Source organism: Anarhichas minor, unplaced genomic scaffold (genome assembly GCF_050575085.1).
Source record: "Anarhichas minor isolate MPS153535 unplaced genomic scaffold, ASM5057508v1 ptg000004l, whole genome shotgun sequence".
Lineage (NCBI taxonomy): Eukaryota > Metazoa > Chordata > Actinopteri > Perciformes > Anarhichadidae > Anarhichas > Anarhichas minor.
Genome location: NW_027466450.1, coordinates 1,800,140 through 1,822,716, shown reverse-complemented (window position 1 = coordinate 1,822,716; position 22,577 = coordinate 1,800,140). Strand labels below are relative to the sequence as shown.

The following is a 22,577-nucleotide window of genomic DNA, read 5'->3' as shown; positions in this document are numbered from 1 at the left end:
TGTTCCATGGAATAGCTCTGGGTGAGGCGTTTTGACCAAATAAAAACAGTGGAAAGTTCATGGTTTTTGTAGACTAAGGGAAAATGTGGTTCACCAGCGCTTTGAGACAATGCACATGTGTGAGGGGGGGGGGGGGGGTTCGAGGCTTGTTCCACACAATGACCAGTTAGTATCGTATGGAATGGTTTTTAATCTGCAGATGTTTTTGCCATTTTACATTTCACTCCTGTAACTCTTTGTTTCACTAGTAAGTCTGAGAATATGCTGAACACCAATAAGGTGCTGTGAGAACAGCATGAGACTCACTCTTCACCTCCAGAACGAATAGCATGTTAAACCATAGCAGCACTGGGATGTCGTATACACCCACGGTTACAATTACCAGTGTTACTCCATTTACTAGGGACTTTTATTTGAAAAATAAAACTTCAAATTGAGTGTGGTTGGATGTTGATGAAACTGCGTAATTGCAAGCAGACTCATTCTCCCTGTAAACTATCAACTCCGTTTTTTAAAGTATCTTCTGAAAAATAAAAGAAGTCAGCAAAAGTCTATGCTGAGGCCATGGAGGTTATTGGAAAGATATCTGAGGGGCCGGACTTCGTTGGAATTTGCAAAAATGAAAGATGGTGCTTTGAAGACTGAAAACATGTTTAAAGCAAATGTTGAAATTTTTTTTAGTTAATGCATTTATACGGCTCAAGATTAAAGTCACATGGCTGGCATGTGCGGAAAGTTTGCAAAAAGAACGCAAGTTGGCAAACGAGATCAAGGAGGCAGACTTTAAGCTCACAATTGGAAATGGTGAGTATGGATTACCAGAGTGAAAGCACATTCCCCGTACAAAACCTGCAACATGTATTCGAAGAACCAGAAGTGTTCAAATAGTATTGGCCGTCAGCTTTTAGGGATGTGAACATGGAAAAAGGAAAAGACACAGCAATAGATCACTGACTCGTATTTCAAAAAAACAAGTTTGAATCATGCCTCTGCATGTGTGTGAGTGTGTGTGTGAACACTACTCCTCCCAGACACTGACATAGCTGTAAACCATCTTCAAAGATGTCACTTAGCGCCTTACATCAAAGAACCTATTCACTCAGTCTTTGTGAAACCAGTGGATTACTTGAGTTCGTCAGCAGAGTTGCTTTTGTCTCATCATAACCAGGTTTTTGATACTCGTCACGGCCAAAAAACGCGAATCAGCTCAAGACATTTTTCCCTATCTCTGAGAAAAATGCACGAGCAGAAAAGTAAAACTCTGGTACTCTGCCTTCCAAATTGGTTCCAGTTGTTGTTGCCACATCACTGACATCGCAACAAATGGGCTCTTTTCTACCAAAGCTGAAACGTCCAAACATGTGAATTCAACCAGGTCCACAGACGGACTTGATTGGAAACACATGCTGCATTTTTGAGCAATGACTTGATTACACGCCTCTTTTCTTCCAGAGTTAAGGGGGTCGGGATTGCTCACCGGATTGTACATTGTCTTGAGTTACACGTTCGAGGAAGGCAAAGTTTTAACAGTCGTCTGATATGTAGCATCTGGCCGAGACACCTGAGATGTCTTGGTGGCACACAGACGATGGAACTGATAGACTTTCAATGCCGATGGTGCCTGAGAGGACTGTTTCATGGGAACTACTTATGAACCAAATTATTTCAGTCAGCAAATGGAGGCTTGGGGTGGGGGGGAACACTTCCAGATGTTAAATGAGTCTCTTTGGCAGTACTTGGAAAATATATTAAAAAAAATAAAAAAAACAACGTCTTAGCCTTTAGTTGTAAGGGGAGGACGTTAACTGGCTGATGTAAGACATCACCTCTCAATATTTCTTTAGGGGGACTTGAGTGTGGATGGATGTGAAACTTACTGGCTGATGGTTTGCCTAAACAGTTTTCTCCCGTATCTTTACACTGAACACCTTCGCAGGTTCAAGTTAAAGTGACAATTTGTTCTAAAGCCATGCAATTATGGCTCCCCCTGACAGGCTTCCTGGCCCTTGATTGGCACTTAGTCACCAATCTGCCCTGTCATCCTCTCGGCCTGTCCATGTGGGAGGATGACAGGACAGAGCCTAAACACAGAACGGCTTTGGATTCCCGAGTGCTATAATTGTCTTCATTTCATTCTAATTAAAAATGTGCCAGAACTGCATACTAGTCATATGACTCTAGGCCACTACGTTCAAATGTGATGTGTTGTTACTGAATAAATAAGACAAACACCGGGTTGATATTCGTGTTGTTTACTGTAATATACTGAACACCATCAATGTAGGGGAGAGAAAAAAAGTTTCAAATGAAGGTAAAGCACTTCACTAATTCAACACATACGGTTCGGTCTTCTAGTCAAGAGAAGTTCTACTCCGCCTGTGAAAACATGGTGGAGCTTTCCGAAGTTTGAGAAAATGACCCCGATGAGGTCATCAGGGTTATCTGACCTTGGGCTTTTTGTATTTGTAATGAAATGTTTTTATAACACCCTGGATGTGTGAGGGTTGAAAGAAGGGAGCAAGTATGTGAGGCAAGTAGGGTCTTATCCTGTTGCATCATGGGACATGTAGGATCAAGGGTTGTTGGAGCTTGACCCACACGAAGGACTAAAAATACATTTTAACTTCTGCTGCTTCAATTTTGACCATTCTTTTTTTATTTTTTTTTCCACTATTTCTGTCTTTTGGGTTTCCCAACTTCATAGAAGTGCAACACTCAATTGGTGGAATACCTATTTAATTGTTCGTAAAAGTATTGTTGATATTACGGGGATTTTTAGTTGTCATCTAATTAAGCCATGCGTAATCTCTCTTAATATTTAAAAAGTAATATTGTCCATCCCCAAATGCCAGAAAAGCAAACATGGCCTTTGAGAAAAGCCTGCCGTTGCTGGTACACAGTGCAGTTTGCCTGTACAGAGAGTGTTGATACAGCTGCTTGTAGTTTTTCCAGAAGATCAGGAGGACATTTGCCCTTTGGAGCTCCTCTGTGTGTTGGCAGGTCTTCGTGTAACACAGTACTCCCTCTGAACATATCTTCTGTCTCTCCACTGGTAACTATTTCAAAAACTGCTGGAATTGCTTTAAATCTTTAAATCCAATTTCATGAGATGTTGTGTCCCATCTGGGAACCTCTGTCTCTGTGGTGATTGTGCTTCTGGTCAGGTAATGATTCAGCAAAATCAGATTACGGTTTGCTGTTGAGTGAATTTTCCAGTGAAGCAAAGACGAGTGTCATTGTCAGTAGGCCTGTCACAATAACTACTTTTAGTCATCTTTTGTTGTTTGCACATCCTTTAACAATGGACAATGAACTGTTCATTCTTAAAGATATTGGTATTTGAATGTGGAATGAATTTTTTAAATATCCTAAATAAATAAAACGTAAAAAAATAAATAAAACACAACCTTAACAACAATGAATAAAATGAACAAAAATGCACAATGTCTGCACAATGCCCAAAGCTCATAATGGTAATGATAATGGTGGTATTTTGACATTATGATGGCTAAAGTGTTGATGACAAGGCCAATATCGAATTCAATAACATATTTATCGTGCCAGGCCTTATTGTCAGTAATGAGCAATAATTGAATCATGCATACATGCCCTTTAAACAGTAGCATAATTTGCTTTAAATTTAAGTTACACCCACATTTTTAGATGTAATCTTCTCCTTGTAAATTCTTCAAAATGTGACAGTATTGTCTGTCAGCTTCTGAAGCACCACTTGTTTAAATGCCATAACATGGTGACCGTCGGCCATAATTGCAGGTTGTGGTCAGACCGAAATTCTAAGTTGTAGCGAGGTTGTGTTTATTACAGCTGCAGAGGGTGAACGAGTGGAGATCCATGGCTGACAAGAGTTAACAATGTGGCCGAGGTTATGTTCAGGCTCTGAGCAACTTGTCGGAAAGTCGATTGACTCAATGGTGAAATGCCTCATTTTTGTATCCAGGTGTATCCAAGCAGGGGTAATTACATTACTACAGTGGATTTATTTTACCTCATGTTGATTGTGTATGATGACAGTGAACGGGGGAGTACCACATATTTTGGTACTCCCCCGTTCACTGTCAAGACTTGTCTTACGTACTCCACATGTCTCTAGCAAAATCAATGGAATAAAGTCTTAAAACAGAGAGGATCCCTGGCGAAAAAATCATCATTATAATGAATGTTCAACAGCACTGTAGTACAAACATAGATTATCTCCAAGGAGCTCATGTTCAGAAGGAAAAAAAAATTTGTTTTAGTAGAGTTCCAACGCACATAGTGCTGGAATCTTTACCGTGCAACACTGCCAGAACTCAGCAGAGGAGATGATGTTTCTTGGAATGTCAGCTACTATTACACCCTTTTTTCTGTGCAAAACAGATGCATGACCAGCTTCAGATCTGGGAAGCACAAAGACAATCAGAAGTGCTGAAAAGGAGATTCTAGGGATTTATAAACCTTTTTTTTATTATGGTCCGTTGCATCAAAATGGGCAAGGCTCGTTCAGTTCTCCATATGACGGACTCAAAAGATGTCCAGCGAAGAAGTAAGTCATACAGTAGAGAGAAGGGTGCATTCTTTTCACACAGTGTGAGTCTGTGCTGTCCCTTTGGCCCACTGGCTGCAATGTCCAGTCAGTGTTTCCCGAACAAAGTACTTCTCACACAGAGCCAGACCAATGAGATGTGGAAATGTCTGCTTGTAGCCGGTGACTCATGGCTACCGTTTAACCTCGATGATTTCACCAAACGGGGAGAAAAGCTGCTGCAGAGGAGTGTCTGAAAGAGATGGGTTTTTGGGTTTTTGGAGAGTGAGTTAAAGTGGCAACGCTAATGTAACAACAAGCGTCCGTTTACTGCTCTAAAATGTTTACAGTACATTTTGGAAAGTTAGAAACATTTCAACCAGAACAAATCTTTAAGATCAAATTCATATGAATGACATCAATTACTTGCACTTTTGTAATACTTAGAATAAATGTATTATACGTATATATATATATATATATATATTCTCTATATATTAGAATTAAGGCCACAGGAAAGAAAGAAAGAGCATTCTGCAGAATAACCTTGCTGTGGTGTTTAGACATTTTTTTTCTCAGGCTTCACTTAATCAGACACATAAGTTGCGGATGATGCCAGTCTTTATTTACCTGGGCTGAATCAGAGTTAATTATAGCTTCTAGTCTTGATTTCCATTTAATTTCATGCCCCCTCTTGTTTCCGAGCCTTTCACTGATGTGGCCTGGTATTCAGGGGGCTGAGCTTTAAACACAGGATCCGGAAAGGAGGGAACTTCATTTTATATCTATTAGGAGGGTTGAAGGGGAAGAAAAGCACAGGCACAGCCGCAGATCAGAGAGAGGGGGGGGGTTGAAAGAGAAAAGAGGGGGAAGATGAGGACAGAGGAAGAGGATAAGAGCTGCAATCTATAAAGGAGAGAAAAAATGTGAAAAGGGTGGGGAAGACGCTGCAATGAGGGAAGCCCAGAGGATTGTTTGGTCTTTAGTCTCATGCTCTACTCCCTGTACACTACTCCAATACACTGGTCAAACTCCAGCACAGGAAGTCATGTCAAACTGGAATTTGCTCTGGAAAAGCATGCGGTTTTGCTCCCGTTGTTGTCATTAATGACCATCGTGATTCATGGTCAAAAGATAAGACGAACAGTAGAACAAAACGTTGCTTTTTTTAAAGATGTTGTTTGACATCTTTGAGCGCTAATACCTGCCTTCCCTTTGTACCCATAAGCAAGTCAGATAACAGTTCAATAAAGACATGTAATGGACAAAATCAAAGGAAATGTGTACTGCTCAGAATGTAGACACATTGCAAATGGTGGTTGGAGTCTGTCTTATAGGAAGACATTTTTAAGGCTTACCCAGCTGTTGATGACACGTTGAATAAAGTATGCAACTGTTACTGATAGAAGCGAGGAGTTCCAATAAACAAACTGCAGCAGATCTGCCAAAACGTGTGTGTGAGCAGAGGGAGAGGGAGAGAGAGAGAGAGAGAGAGAGAGAGAGAGAGACAGAGAGAGAGAGAGAGAGAGGGGGGGGGGGGGAGAGAGAGAGAGAGAGAGAGAGCATTTACAGTACTTAGTAGATTTTAACCGCAGTTCAATTTTGACTTAATTTCCTTCAGTAAACATGAAATTGTATGAAGTATTTTATCACTTGATTAGTCTTCAAAAGTCTGAAAGAAGCATGCTAGCGTTAAAGTGATGTATTGAAACAGACGTGAAGATTATATATCTTGCACTTAAGCAGCAGTTCCTTATAAAGTCTAGACAGCTCTATGAGTCTATTGTGTGCTACAATCTGACATTTACAGTTTTGTTATTTATAACAATGTACGTTTGCAGTTTTTGTCATCGTTGCCTTTGGTTGTGGTCATATTCTAGTCACCACTGACATTGCTGTGATCTGAAGTCACACCTCCTGACAGAGTAATTCAGTTTTAAAGCTAACTCCATTCAATGACCATACAGCTGGTGCTGGAATCTGTTGTCAATAACAGCACGATTGCAAAGATGGCCAATACAACTTCCTTCCTCCTTTTAAGTACTAAAATGTGCTTCTGATGTCTTAAAGCGGGACATGTTGCAGTTGCAGGATACATTTGAAGGGATGCACGGACTCATCGGTCGATATTGAACTTGTTTACTGCCTATCGGCAACAAAGACAAACAATCACCGATGGCCGCGGTCGATGTTTATCTGTTGTGTCGCTTCAGTTCTGCGCCGGCTAAATGGTTAGTGGTTAGTGGTTACTTGCGTTTGGGCTCGAGTGAGTTTCACAGATGGAACCTTTTCAAAAGGGATCCATGTGGCCACTGCTTCGCTTGACCTCGGTGACCTCAGTGACAGTAAGAGTGCCCTTCTGACCTCATCGCCTCTCTCTGTCTGTCTGCCTCCACCATTTACAAAACAAATACAGGCTTCTTCCAACTTCAAGGGCTTCATTGAGCAATAAAGAGAAAGTGATGAATTCTGTGCGTGTCCCCCCGGGGGCCTTCGGTCCGAGTGATGTCACCACAGTAAGGTGTCGACCCCCTCTTAAGCTCTTCTCTGTGCTCAGTTGTCTGGCCAGTGTTAACCACAGCTAACACTGGCTACTGGCCAGCAGCCACAGCTCAGTTTCTCTTTAACTAAGGATGTGTCCTCTACAACTAATCACAGTCCCAGTGGGTTCCCGATCAGCGGAAAAATGTTTAAGTTACGATCAGCAGACTTTAACAATTGCTGTTAGAACAATAACCAATGTGTTGACTTTCCAGGCAGTAATAGTAGATGTCCGCATGAAGTTTCCAAAACGAACAGTTGATGTAGTTCTCCTGGAATTAAGTCATGGTTTCCATTCCAGAGTTGATACTGGGCCAACGCCAGAGCGAACACATCTCAAAATGTTTTGAGGAATCTTTGGCCTAAACATCTGCTCACCCACTGTTTGCTTTACAGATTCAGCCTCTGCTTCCAAAAGCCTCTCCATAACATTGGCTTTGTGTGTTTGAGTTTCAGGGCTGTAACCCATTTGTCAGATTGCATATCTGTAAATACAATCAACTCACGTAGCTTTCAAACAAGCGTCTTCCAGCAGTGTTTGAAAAAAGAAAAACATGTTGTTGTGGCAACAGCCTTTAATAAGGCCTTTAACCCAGGGTCAAATTAATGTGATGTCCCTTACATTCTATCATTGAAAAAAATAATAGTGACAAATAATTGTAATCATTTCACTTGAACCTTTATACGTTCTCAGGGGTTTTAAGGTCTAAATAGAAATATATAGGGGAGTGACTGCAGGGTTTAAGGGCAGTTGGTCCTGGTAGTGATTGCTCACAGTGCAGCTTATTCTGACCTAATGGGACATTCTGGATAAGAGCTCCAACTAAAAACTCTCATAAATAATGTCCAGCTTTTCACCTCACTCTTCGCAGTCCAGTTGAATATGTAAATAAATAAATAATATGTAAATATCTACGGAAAACATCCTTTGCCCGAGGGCCTGCACATATACGATGCAGCGTATGCTGGTGTCGTGGCCTAGCGGTTGCATCATTTTCTCTGAGCTTTTTTAGAATAACAAAATGGAAGAAGGAAAAAAAAAAGAAAAAGAACAGAGCACCCAAAGGGAAAAACAGAGGAGCGTGGAGGAAAAGTCCAAAAAGCGGATAGTGTGCTTTGATAGGGATAAGGAGGAAGAGAGGGAGATTAGAGCGCCTGACGGGGATATGAGAAAAAGCAGGCCAATTGCGAAAGGAAAAGTGGGATTTAAAACGGAGCCCTCCGGCAGCCATTTGGTCTGAGGAGTTGATGCGGCGTCCTCAAACCGCTGTAGCGCTGAGGTCAGACAAAATGTGGAGGCAATAAATTTCTCTTGCCTTTGGGGTTGCTCCTCACCACGAATAGAAGACGCCTCATAAAACAAACTCAAAGTCCTTCCCAACCTGGAGAATGGGTTGGACATGTGTATTCCATCAGCATTGAGATCGTTAGCAATGTTTCAGATGTAATTTATTAAGTCTCTGTTAGACTTTCACTTGCAAGCATAATGCTGTGCCGTGTTGTCCGATGAGCGTGATGTTGCTGCTGTGTGTATTTAGGGACAAAAGCCACAAGACTGCACGGGGGAAATGGTTAAGGAGCCATTGTGTTAATGCAATCGCCTGTGATTATGTTCCTCTGCTCACATATTCAAGGTGAAATGCAGAGAGAGAACAGGGAGACAGCAACATGGGCCTGCACTTGAAAAGGCAAACAGATGTGATGTTATGGGAGTTGCAGATGGCGTGGCTCACAGTGCTGAGCATTCATTTTAATGATTTAAACTGTTTTAGTGTTTCACCACGCACGTCATTTCAGAATTCATGCTGAGGCTATGAGAAGTCAGTCTCTGAGACTTCTGCCACCGCCCTCAAAAGATGACATTTGAAAAAACAATCCGCCGGCGTGATATAGTTCCAAAAAACAGTGTCCCCGTTTCTCAGGTTAACCTCCGACACAGTGTGGTACAGAGTGTTTGGCAGCGAGGTCTGTGGATTGTCAACTGCAACTTGGACACTTTCTTTGGTCTTTCGTCATTTTTCAATGATTTGAATATGAGCAACATTTCATTTGACTGATTTAAAAAAAAGACTATCTATAAGGAGTTGATTTGAAATGATCCACATGGCTAGATATCAGGAAGTGATGGAGGGAAAAAAAAATGTGTGGCTAAACTGAAATACTGACAACTTAACATCCCACACAACACTGACCGACACCAAGCGATAAGATGGTTGGTATAGAGGGTATGAGCTTATTTTACATTAACATAATAGAAGCATTTCATGCTGACAGTACAGTGGTAACCCGCATGTTGTTATCACGTCCGTCAGGGTAAAAGTTATCGCTACGAGCGGATGATTATTATAATCACATTTTTCTCTGTATTTCTCAAACAGACGACCATCCAATTAGCATTTCTACATTTGCTACATAAATATAAAGTAATGAAAACGGACAGATTTGCTACTAGCTGAATTTTAATGAGTGTGTCGAACACTTTAACCACAGCTGCTTCCCCCATTCGTTTTCTGGCTCCATCTCTAGCAGCAACGACTGTTTCCCGTTGTTTGATGAGACGACACGAGGTAGCCTGAGGAGCACAACGTTTCACTGCTGCTGCATCTCGTTGGCTCGTTTTTTTTTTTTTTGTGCAATTTGTCATAAACTTTGAGGAGACTGCGTTTTTAATTGACAGATAATCACTCTCTTTTTCCCACCATGATGTCAATGTGCGCGCAGCATCAGGTAGCCAGCTGGAAGCAGACGGGTACCGGGGGAGTAAAGAAAAAAGTAATAAATACAATTACAGTAGTTCAAATGTTTTCTATATGTTGTCATGTATGGAATAACCCCAAATGAACACTGCAAGCATATTACTTTATTATTATAAACAAAATGTATAACCAGCGTTTGTATTGGAATGATTCAGTCACAACCGTTTCCAGTGTACTTTTTATGACAGTTTTGAGAATCAGAAAAAAAATGTGTTTTCAAAGCTGTAATAGTTCTGCTGAACTCTGAGTGGGAACATACAGTCCTGATAACTCCTGCACCATTTCACTCTCCACACTAAAGCTTGTCGCCACATAGTCTCCAGCCACATAGCCAGATATTATATTTCACTGCCATTTTCCTCTTTTTAAATACAAAGGCCTGAAACACGAGTCTTCCTTGAGTTTTACTGTGTTTCAGTCACGCGGCGAGAGCAGATTGTGCTGAGAACAACTTTCCTCTGAGTTCGTCTGCGTTCAGAATCTACGGTTTATTCTTTCACATCTGGCTATGTGCTCAGTTGATGTAAAACACCGGGGCGCTCTGACCCCTTGTATATGTTAACGCTCTGCTCTGGTAAGCGGGAATGTTTGACGTCATCCATTTTCCTTTGCTGCATACCTGCTTTTACTTGTACATGAACCGGCCAAAATGTAAAAATATTAATTGATTTATATTTATTAGAACCAATTGGAACAATAAATCGGTGGAGATTAGATGATGAGTGTGCTTCTCCTGTGTGTTATAAGTAGCACCAGCAGGAAATGTCACAGTGTTTTATGTTTGAATATATGGCCACGCCCTGTCTACATTAACTGATTCGGTAGTTTAATGTATATTACAGCAAATGCGCATGTTATTTTATTTATTCATATTTTATTAGGTGCATCTCATGAAGTCAAAGTTGGACCGGTGGTGCGGCACATTGTTCACATTTAGAGTCAGTGCGTGTCATTTAGGATATGAAAACCACATGTTTGACAGTTTACCAGGACTGTGCAGGTGCAGGTGAAAGTCAGAGCATCAATATAGCAACAAACAGCGGTTGGCTATGTAAAGATAAAGTAGGAGTAATGTCTTCCTGAGCAGAGAATGAAGTCCTTCTCCCTCTTTGGGTGTGTTGTGATCCGGGCTCCTTGCTTTGAATTGCGTGAATTTTAGTGCATGTTGCAGCTGATAGCGCTGTTAGCAGCGTTAGCTTCTAGCCGCCGGCTCAGTGGAGGCAACAGAACCGCTCTGAATTCAATATTGAGCACCTCTAAGTGTGCCTTACTGCATTTGTTCTTGGTTTAAGAACTAGAACATAAGGAAAGGATCTTGCATTGATGGTTTACACAGCAAGTGTTTACATTTCACGTTTGTTAGGATAAAGTACTGCACAGTATATGCTATTTACTCAACAACCTCTGTAGTCACATGTCTGCAACATTTGTGATGCAGAAAAGCAAAAAAAAAAGGAAAGCAAACACAAAGAACAAATGTGGTCACAGAGTAACCTTCACATTGTGAAACGTAAAGGCACACAAAGAGAGACCAGAGGGATAACCCACATGAATTCAATACATGAGTTTTTCACATAAAGTGCAACACGCCATGTGTCGCACAGCATATTCAGTTCATAATGAGCACACGCATGTGCTGCAAATTGCATTTTCCATATGGCATCGAGGCACGTTTGATTGGTACATCTGAACAATTCTTCGCTTTCTGTCACAATATTTCCTGACATTGCTTGAGAACAAGTGGTCACTTGCATAATCCATCCTTTAAATGCTCGGTTCCCCCTCTACGGCTAATTTAATTGAACTCAGAAAAGGTTATTCTGTAGCTTTATATTGTGTCTGAGATGCAGATTTAGACTATAATACCAGTTCTGCTCTAATACATACAGCCATGAGAATGAGATGGATCCAACCCAAGGCAACAGAAAGCAGTGAGTCAGCCAGTCAAATAGATAAAGAGGCAGAGGAGAGGGGATGTATAATTTAGCAGGACCACAGTCCTCCAGGGCTGGACGTGGGATGGGAAAGGTTCGTCGTAGCTGTGGTCGCCTCTTTGAAGGGAAGGCCCACTGGAGACGGGGCCTGTTGATGGAAAAGCCTTAGACATGTAATCAGCGAGCTACTTATTCATTTCAACTTTTCCTGGCCTGAGCGTCTTCCCCCTCCCTCGAGATACAGAGCTTTTGTTTGTGGAAGCCAAAGTGAAGGGCGAGCGTGTTCGAACTAGAGCGTCATTTCAGATTTCAATACAGCAAATCCTCCATGCATCGGAATATTGAAACAGACACGGGGCGAGGGATAATCACAGGGCGTTGATTCGCTTCGAAGCAAAACACCTTGTTGACATGATTTCGACCCATTACCACTCAAGGCTTTGGGCTGATATGTAAAAAGCTCTCCACTGATGTTTGTGGAACGGCTGCTTTTCCTGGACCGACCAATCACAGGTTGGAACAAAAGGTCACTTTGCAGAGGGAAGATTTATGTTTGGCCATGACACCGGGGGTTTTAGAGCAGGAAAGAGCAGCTGCAGCAGAGCCGCCCCTCAGCAGCTGTAACTCATTTGCATCTGGACGAGGAATCAGGCTGTACTCCTCACGGTATTAACCAGTCAGTTACTCTCACTGCAGTGAACAACTGGTTCAGAACAAGACTGGAAACAAACGTCATAAACGGTATGATTTCATAAACTGACCATCCAGTGGGCACTATCTCTCTGACAATTAGAGCGGGAGTGTGGCCCGCTTGGGGGGGCCGCACTTGGACCCACTCATCTTTTTATTTTTTCTAAAGGAAATGAGAATCAGCTTCATGTGACTCATTGTTTCCATCAGGTCATTTTCTAACCCCTCCACTTGTGGCTGCCATAGATTCTCCCCAAACACTGCATGTTATGAGTATTTCCATATCAGCCAAGGAAAATCCATAAACTATCTTTTTTTTTTTTCGTCTCCTCACATTTGCCAGCTACATGACATTTGTGGCACTGCGGTTTTTCTTCGTCTTCTTCTTTAATGAGTGCCATGACTTTTTTTGGGGGGGATTTTTTGTTATCTGGCTGATGTCTGGTGAACTGCTCTAAATGATGGGCACAGAGTACACACATGAGTCATGTTGAAGAGCTCCAGACTCCATGTTTCAAACCAGGAGGAGGAAACTGTCTGCCCCAGCTTCTGGCTGACTCGTGGAAAATCAAGCAGTCATAGTCAGAAGGGAGCATGCCTTCTCGCCGCTGTCACGGCTAAACTGTGTTTTTACGGCGTCTGTGGAAAAGTGTGGAACCTGCAATGAATTAACTGAGAGGAGGGGAAAAAGTGAACATCCCTCTCCTCCTCCTCCTCCTCCTCCTCCTCCTCCTCCTCCTCCTCCTCTTCAAGGCTTGCGGTGTTTTTTTGTGTTTTTTCTTTAAGACCGCTCTAAAAACCACACTTCTCTTCCAGTAAATGTCTGTCCCAACACGCAGTGTTTGAAATCCCTGAAAACCCGACAGGAAAAATCTCTTTCCAGCTATTTGGCCGACAGCTCGGCCAGACATCTCCTGGTGGTGTGACGCTTTAATTAATGTCTCGGCCACGAAAGGCCCTAACGTTACGCACAGTTTAACTCCTGTACTTACCTGAATGAGATCCCAACAGATAATGTTTGAGGCTGCAGAAACAATACAAAGACATGTTCACAAGAATTCAAATCCAGTCAGTCATAAGTACTACAGCAGAAGAGAACAGCCGCGCTTGTTCTTGTGAAACCGCCCTCCAAAAAAATACGAAAAACCCAGATCACCGTAGTAAAAAAAAAAGTTCCTTCCAAAAATCAAGATTTATGGCTAAAGTGATTCCAAGCGTCTCCACAAATAAAGAGAGATGCACTCTGCGTTCCAGGAAGTACTGGTTTTCATTTGGAAAGGCCACAACTTAGACAGTGAGATGTTACTGGCTTTTTAATCACAGGCAATTTCAATGCTCGACTTTCTTGTGTTTTGTCGCCAAATACTCTGCGGCTCACAGAACAAAAATGGCTGCAAAAGTATACCTTCGGGTTGTATTTGGAGTGTTGATCTTCTGAAAGTATAAACAGATGAAAGCTGCATTCCTCAGCCAACACAGCTGGTTGGGTGAGGCATGGAGATGAAGCCTATGCTAAAGTCTGTCTGCTGCTACATACGGGTCATTATAGCGGTTGCTGTCTGTGTGGGTGAATGTGACTGTGTCTTCATATGTTCATGTGAGTCAGATATATAACTGACCTATAGTCAGACCCCAACACCAGACTGCTTTAAAATTGAATATATACACTTAGACGGGTTACCCAACAATGTGGAAAAAGTCCTAATGAAGTTTAAACAGACATTCTGTGGTGAATTGGCATCATTAGGAGTATATCTGAAGTGTTTCATGACCATATTTTATATCATTATCTTGTATTTAATTCTTATTGCATTACTTTATTGCAAGATTGCATTAAGCATATTTTTTGATATTCATTATCCTAGCATTCCTACAGTAAGTGTGTATGTTATCATGAAAGAATAAGCCAAACTAGTAGGAAAATAAAAACTCTTTTTTGTGTATGTGTTTTTTCCATGTCACTGTCTGAGGTATCACCTAAATCACAGCTGTACGCCTACTTGTGTGATTAGATGTAATGAAGTCAAGAGTGTCTGATTACACGGTGCATTTCTACAGCAGCAACGCTTGGAGTAATTCTAGGTATTCCAGAGGTCCCAATGATGTCTTGTTAAGGCACGATTAAATGCAATTTACCAGCCACACCCTCCGTCTATACATTAGCTTTCTTTGATCTTGTACCAAGAGTCCCTTTGCATCTCACTGTACCTGCTTCATCACATTTGACTCCATCACTGATTATTACATCTACAAATAGTATTTATATTCATAATCAATCGCTCAAAAACTCAGTAACAGACCTACACGAGCAATACCAGGAACCGGAAATCAAAGCAGCTACATGGAATTCAGCCATGCTTTGATTCTTTAGGTTATTTACACCTTTATTCACACCATGTCTTTATATTGCCACAATTATATATTTATTGTGACTGGTAATGATTACAGCTAACCTTTAAAATATTCTGCCTTAGTACATGTTTTCTTATAGTGTAAGTTAGTATGTGTTTTTGTATCAATGGTGTACTTTTACTCCTGAGTAATGAAATGATTCCTGTAACATTCAGTCCTGATCAGGCTCTAACCTACATCATGCTATGCTATAGCTGTGCTTAGGCATTTAAACTCAGAACACTCACTGTATTTGTATCTTCCTGCACATCTGTCCTGAACATCTGTCCTCTGCAGTGTGTACACATTCCCAGGTTTGTCTAACGCTAACATAAATATGTAATGGAGACATGTTAGAACATGTTGTCTTTTGCACAATGCTAGAGCTGCACTTTTACCCGATTGATCCTGCTCTTTGATTGCTGTCTTGAAATGTTTTTGGAACCATCCAGAATGTGTATGTGAGGTAGAATGAAGTCCTTAATGTAGCCTCTCTTGGAATAATACAGAATGATATGAAGCTCCAACAGTAGTCAGGGCTCCTCTCTGCAGTATGCTTTCCCCTGTAGCTGGCTAACCTGACTTTACCTGCAGTCTGAGGCTCAGAGCTGCCTCCTGCTGTTTATATCAGGAACAGGTGAAGTCTCTGCAGACCTGAGAGAGGTGGGCTCACATTACAGAGTCCTTACAGACAGGGTTCCTGTTAAAGCCGGGTCACTACCCGCACACTCCCACCACGTTCACATCTCTTATTTCATGCTACTCTAGAGAAAATGCATTTTTGCTATTTTTACAGACAATATTTCCAGCGTTGTCCATAATTTGTTACAAGCGTAAGGTACCACATAGGATACATGATGATCTATGTTGAGTAGTTTGTGAGGCGCACATTAGAAATATAAAGCAAACTTTCAAAAGTGGATAATGAGACTTCTGGGAGGCTGCAGGTTTTCTCTTTTGAACACGAGTCAGGCTGCATCTGGAGGAAATTATCTCATGTCTAACAGCTGCAAAGGGGCACGTTACCCACACCTTTGCATCTATGACAGTGTTTGCAGTTGATGGTGAAAAGCCTTGTTTCACATCACACTTTTTTTCCCCTCTCCATAATGACTTTTTGAGAGTCTTTGTGTTGGATCAATTGTTCCCTGGAGGTGAGAGCAGCTGTTGAACGAGCGAACCTGAGATCATGGCTTCATTAGCATTTATAATGTGTCATGATTTTTTTTTGGCAATTATAACACCCTGCAGTGTTATCAAACAGGATAATAACTCACCTACTGCTCCCCCTGAGGCAGCCGCGCCAAAGACGAATAAATTAATTTCGGGCAGCACGGTCGATGGTTAGTCCTGTTGCCTGATAGAAAGAAGATAGAGGCTTTATGTGCTCAAAAGCTCAAAAGCATAAGGGTCAGTGTGTTACACAACCTTGCTTATGGGACATGCCTCAGCCCCCCCCCCCCCCCCCCCCCCCCGTGACCTTAAACAGAGGGAATAGATAAAGGATGGATATGAATGGAAGTTTACCTGGTTGAATGGGTCAAGGACATGTGATTTCTTCCTTCTTAAATTCTATCTTCATTTGTAAAGAACATTTGTTTTCAGTTATTGTTCGACACTATGTACACAACATATTAAAAAGTTTGTCCTGTCTTGTCTGCTGTTTCGCAAACCTTTATTTGATAAACAAAAGGTTTAGGAAATGAAGTCCACTTGCTTTTAATTTGACTTGACACAAAGTGGATAAACTAACAGTGTCCGTCACCTCTGTGCGTCCCAGGAGACGACATGAGCTGCACGGCCGACGGCCAGGTGTACACCAACAGGGACATCTGGAAGCCAGAGCCATGCCGGATCTGTGTGTGTGACAACGGTCAGGTCCTCTGCGACGAGATCCAGTGCGATGAGCTGACCAACTGCGAGAAGGTGGTCATCCCCGAGGGAGAGTGCTGCCCGGTTTGTCAGACCGATACAGTGACCAGCGGCGGGGAGGACACTTTCGGTGGTGAGCTGCTCTCTGTGGTTGTTTGTCAGGTTGAGAAGTGAAGAACATGTCGGTGTTTGGATGTGTTTTTATTTTATTTGCTACCTTGTATTGTGGGTAGGGGGCACAATGACACACCCATATTTCTACACTGGCAAAAAATATTTAAAATACTTAAGAGCCCCAATTAAGGACAAGAAAACAGGAGAAAATATGTTCACATTTGGAATCAATAATGACATCATCACCATGAAATATGTTTTTGACAGGTCCCTGTGTTGCCAGTGAAATAATCAATTCATCTGTCAGAAATAATCATCAAATTACTGCCACAAGTGCTACATCGCCGACTCAGCATTCTCCGCTTTCATGCTGATGATTTATTGATGATTGTTTTCATACATATTCCTGACATAGAGTCCAATTATTGTAAGATTAACAAGTAATTTGATATGTTTTTTTGTCTTTTCCTCATTGTAGGTGGAAGCAGGATCTTCAAAGTAAGCCACATTTTTGGGATGTTGTGCTGTTGCTACTTCATCTTGCTGATGTAATTAGTGTGACGGCCTCTGGCTTTAAGCAGGGCCTGCTGTGGGCGTTGCCTTGTTTTCTTCTCTGTGCTATCTTGGAGTATGAAGTTTGAAATGTTTTCTTGTTTATCTGTTTATTTAGGGTCCGAAGGGAGAACCCGGGGAGGTCCCACTTGTGAGTGTTTGCTAAATATAAACTTGTTAAACAGGCCTACAGTATTTTTCACCAAAGGGCACCGTCTGAATGCAGTTGATAAACAGTGTGTTTGATATCATCCCTGCAGGTCACTGGTATTAGAGGCCGCCCTGGACCCATGGTGAGCACCTTGGTTGTTTGTTCTCTTTTCAGAAAGAATTTCCCTTTCTGCAAATGGCATGATGTGTGTAAATGTCCAACTACCTGAACTGACACTAGATGGCATAAGAGGACAGTAACCTCCTGCATAGCATCACCTTACAAGGCCTTCTGCACAGCGGGATGCTCCTCTGGTCGTCTGAGTCACCTGCGACAGGTGTTGTTGTGATGTGAATGCAATAGTAACGCTCCCAGGACTTTAATTGTTTCTCTCTGTTTGTCGCAACAGGGGCCTCCCGGCTCTTCAGGAGACAGAGGATCTCGTGGAAACAAAGGAAGGCCTGTATGTCACATCCACAAGTCTCCACACACAAAAAACTAGGGTCCTGTGTTGGCTAGTAATCTTATATTTTTATTATATTAATATTTATATGTAAACGCTAATGCATACATGCCAAACTCTGATTGGAACTAATCTTAGATTAGATTAAACCTTGTTGGTGCAACCCAGCCTCGGAGTACAACGTTTAATTACCCTGAATATAGTAGGCTACAATCGTAGTTATGTGTCTTAGTAGGGTTGTACCGAATATTTCAAGGCTTCATTCATAACGCTGACATTCAAACTCTAAATTGACATTTGAATGTTTGTTTTCTTCTTTTTGCATGTCTATTCATCGTGTTTTAACTGAGTTTGTCTGCAGAGTTTGCAGGCACAGATCAGCCGACACAATTCTTATTGGTATCGTACTATTTGTGAAGCTAGATTCCAGTGGTGGCTGCGTAGGATTGTCTCTGACCTGTGCGATCCCAACATTTCCAATAACTCCAGAGCGTTATTAAGTGCAAAAGTCAAAATGTATTGAAAAATAAGAGAGGTAATCATTTCAAAATTCACAACATGTTTTTATCTAACTAAATATTCTGCTTCAGTCTATATTTGTTGCCGTTTAGCCTTTCATAAAGTTCACTGCTGTCAAAAAAAAACGGTTTTCTCTCCGGCTCGCTGCACACAAAGAGAAGCTCACATTTGTATTAACGGGGTGGTCTGACAGCATATCGGATTAGCCTGCTGCCTACATGTTTTCATGTTGACTAAACTGACTGGTGACTTTATTATTCAGACTGATACATTGATATTTGTTTTTACATATTTCTAATTAACGGTTGTGAATATATCACGATGTCTAAATAATACATTGATCGCTCATTCTGCTCTTTAAAATAGCATTCACATGACATCTTGACATACATGACAGTAAAATAAAAAAACATACTGGAGTACATACATTTTTAGTTTCAAGGGCAAGCGGCTAACATTCAAAATATAATGTAATGTGCCAAGTTGATGTATAATGTGCTTTGCAAGCAAAAACGTAGCAGGTTGATGAATGAATGTGCCCCTCTTGCTGGACTTACAATACAGTCCAGGACAGCGTTATGAGGGTGATTTATTAGTACATAACCAATGGTTTTCCTCCTGCACTGACTTTACAGCTCATGGTTCATAAACTAACACAAATTAAACTACATCAGCTATTTCAAAATGTAAAGACATTACGGCCCACAAAATAATTTAAAAAAACAATAAAACTTGAAAACACAAGTATACACATTTTTTTCCACAGCCACAAAATAATGATTCATAGTCAGATTGAGCATAATTATTAGATGGTTTTCAAACGAGTGAATCAGCACCTCTCTCTCTTTCTCTCTACTCTCTAGGGACTGCGAGGCTCTCCGGGTTATGATGGAGAGCCTGGTATACCAGGTCAGCCTGGTGAACCTGGACCTCCCGGACCACCATCGCACCCAGGAGTGAGTTGTGCGCTGAGGGCTCTCACATGACGTAAACACACATATGCAACCTTCAAGCATGTGCTAACATGCACAGTCAGAGCAAACACAAGACGGATCATCTTAAACTACTGCTCACAAACCTTAGAAACACATACAGTACGAAACCAACACTAAACTCTAAACTCTGGCGTAATGTATTAATCCTCACTCATCCTGACATGAAGTCAACACCCACCGTTGTAAATCAGCAGAAACTTCTGCTGGACTTTTTAGTGTAGATGGAGAGCAAACAATACTGTAAACATGGGGGCACATTCCTGCACAAGAGAACTTCATACTTCATGTACCTGTAATGCACTCACCTCATGTACTTACACTGGTGCAATATTAATCAATTTGCCATAATTCTAGCTGTCCCTCGAGTGTATATAATTTGTATCCAGATGTTCTTTTTTTGCCATACCGATGGATGGAAAATACATGGTGATTAAACACAGTAAACCTAAAACCGGAGGTTGTGTGCTTCCCCTGCAGGGCCTGGGATCCCAGATGGCCGGAGTTATGGATGGGAAAACAGGACCTCAAGCCATGTTGACTGGCTCAAGGGTAAGAGGATGTTATCAATATATGAACTAATCTAATCTGTCAATGTTTGGACCAATCAGGCAAAAAGCAGACAGATGCACTACATATCTTTCAAAATTAAGTTTGAATCTATATTGGAAAAAAACCTTTTTCTGCTTGTAGCTGTGGTAGAGAACAGTGGCAAGTTAGCAGTTAAGAGCAGCCCACAGGAACAGAGTTACACATTTTTGCACTGGTTTCCCACTACTTATATATTTATTAAGAGATATGTTGAACTGATTGTGAAGCACTCTGAAACGATTTTGATATTTTTGGCTACATAAATAAAGTTGAATTGATTTGATTAGTTTTTCAGTTGTTGAAATCAAACCTGTCAGACAAACATTTAGCAAACCACTGTCTATGTTGATGTTTGAATTTAAATATGTTTAGAAACTTCTTAGCTTCAGATTGTCACCACCTCTTTTCTTTCCACCTTATATGATGGATTCTAAGCGACTACCCTTCAGTCAGGATAAGTGTGGTTGGCTTGATGTTATGCACAGCAAGGCATGCATTCCACTGTACCCATAGACTCTGTATGAGTTATAATAAAGGTCTTAATATTGTAACCCTAGTTCTGTAAGCACAGGCGGAGCCCTCTACCAAGGGGACCCTGCCACTCTTACACCTCTCGCTGAAGAGGGTATGGGATGCTGGGCAGCGTTGTGTGCTGCCTTTTATACTGTGGGTCCAAACGTATTCTGGTAGACACGCCCGGATTGGCCGGCTATGCTCATGCAAACTTTCAGTGGTCACTTGTTTGTGATTGGAGGCGAGTATTACCTACAGAGTCCAGTAGAGGGCTCCGCCGGGTCTTATAGAACTAGGGTTACAATATCGTAACCTTATTTCTGTTGAGTCCAGGGTCTCCATAAAGTAAGGGAACTTAGTTTAGTAAGAACTTACTTTAGTAAGAGACCAACTTTCTTAAAACGTAAGGGCCAAAATTGGTGCAGTATAGACCAAGATATATTGACAAATATTTTCAAATATTTCCCATAATGCAAGTTGATAGATTTGTGTTAACTTCTTCCTGTCTAGGGGTTCTTCTTTAATCATGCATATTATGCAATGTTATTTTACTGTTGTTGCGATATCATTGTTTCGATATGTAGTAGTAGCTTCCTGCAATAATATTGGAATTGTGGAGCCTCCTGCCATATACACACACCCTCTCAGACTTTTTAAACCAAATGTAGGTAATGTACAAAACATGTAAAAACATTGTCTTTGAATATTGTTATAAAACGTGCAAGATTGATAATCAAGATGAACTGTTAAGCACCAATGACATATCTACTGTAAGCCGATAATTGAATGACTGTAAGGCAATTTTTATTTTAAACTGAAAGTAATTTTTGGTCTACTGCTCAGCCCCATAAAGAACATAAACAATCTTATTTATAGTTTTTCAGCCAATGACTTCAGATTAGGAAGTGTTTACTCTTATTCAATTAGAAAGTAGATTATACATGTTAAGTAGCATGTAAACAAGCTCACCACTTTGGTACACTTTTAAAATCTAACCATGCATAATTGATAAGAACAGTTGGATAAGAATATCCTTTTTGTTACTTTTCTAATATTTTACCAGGAGAATGAGCAACATTTAACTTTGACTTTCATAGCCTATGCTCGTAATCTAGTCAAATTAATGAAAGTAACAATTTATAGGCTTACGTGTTTTATTTCTTGATTTTTGTGTTTTGTGCTTGACCATTACTCAAGTGGGGAATAGGCCAGTAATTAATCAACCATCGTCTGTGCTTTGTCAGCTATTACCACATGGGTTCATAGAGTTTATCCATTAAACTTGAATCCATCAAATTAATCCACATTTCCAATGAGTGTTTAAGAGACTGTAAATCCGTTTAGAACGCCGGAAGTACTGGATCATTTTCTACTTGGAAGTCAAACATTTTTTGCTTAATGTGCCATTGAGCAACTTTCATAGGAATCAACGCGGACACGCCTCCGACTCTGTATTCAGTTTCCTTCATAAATTATGCAATTAAGCGGATTTCTATTCATCATTTGATTTTGCATCATGTTTATTTTAGGGAGAAGCTGGAACAAGAGGACCTCCTGGGCCAAGTGGCTCACCTGTAAGTCCACAACAAGCTTTAAACTCTCACTCTGCAGTAAACACTAATAATACTTCAATGGCATTTTATGATTTTGTTTTGCTCCCTGTTCATCTATAATCTAAGTGTTTCGTCTTTTCCCTCACTCTTGTAAGGGTCAAGCTGGACCCCAAGGATCTCATGGAGATCTCGGCGATCCAGGGCACATGGTATAACATCATTGATCTGTACAATTTGTGCATACGTCAATTCAGCAATACACATGGTTTTGCGTGTGATTTATATGGTTCTGATGTGCCGCTTGCTTGAGAGAGCAGCAATAGCACACCTACTCTTCATACACAGCTGCGTTACCCTAAATGAATTGTAATTGTATGCTGATGGATTTGAAAGGGATGGGTTGTTGCTGGATGTTAATAATCT

The 22,577-nt window shown here is 41.1% G+C and overlaps 1 protein-coding gene across 1 annotated transcript in view; it reads left to right on the top strand.

Moving 5' to 3' along the window:
• Positions 1-9,272: 9,272 nt before the first annotated feature.
• Positions 9,273-22,577, top strand: part of LOC142971140 (uncharacterized) — a 29,524-nt gene continuing 16,219 nt past the window's right edge. Inside the window, exons 1-9 of the mRNA XM_076111779.1 lie at positions 9,273-9,288; positions 16,615-16,853; positions 17,491-17,523; positions 17,633-17,665; positions 17,933-17,986; positions 19,369-19,461; positions 19,978-20,049; positions 22,131-22,175; positions 22,310-22,363. Of these exons, the coding sequence (XP_075967894.1) occupies positions 9,273-9,288; positions 16,615-16,853; positions 17,491-17,523; positions 17,633-17,665; positions 17,933-17,986; positions 19,369-19,461; positions 19,978-20,049; positions 22,131-22,175; positions 22,310-22,363 (639 nt within the window). The remainder of the gene's footprint in view (positions 9,289-16,614; positions 16,854-17,490; positions 17,524-17,632; positions 17,666-17,932; positions 17,987-19,368; positions 19,462-19,977; positions 20,050-22,130; positions 22,176-22,309; positions 22,364-22,577) is intronic.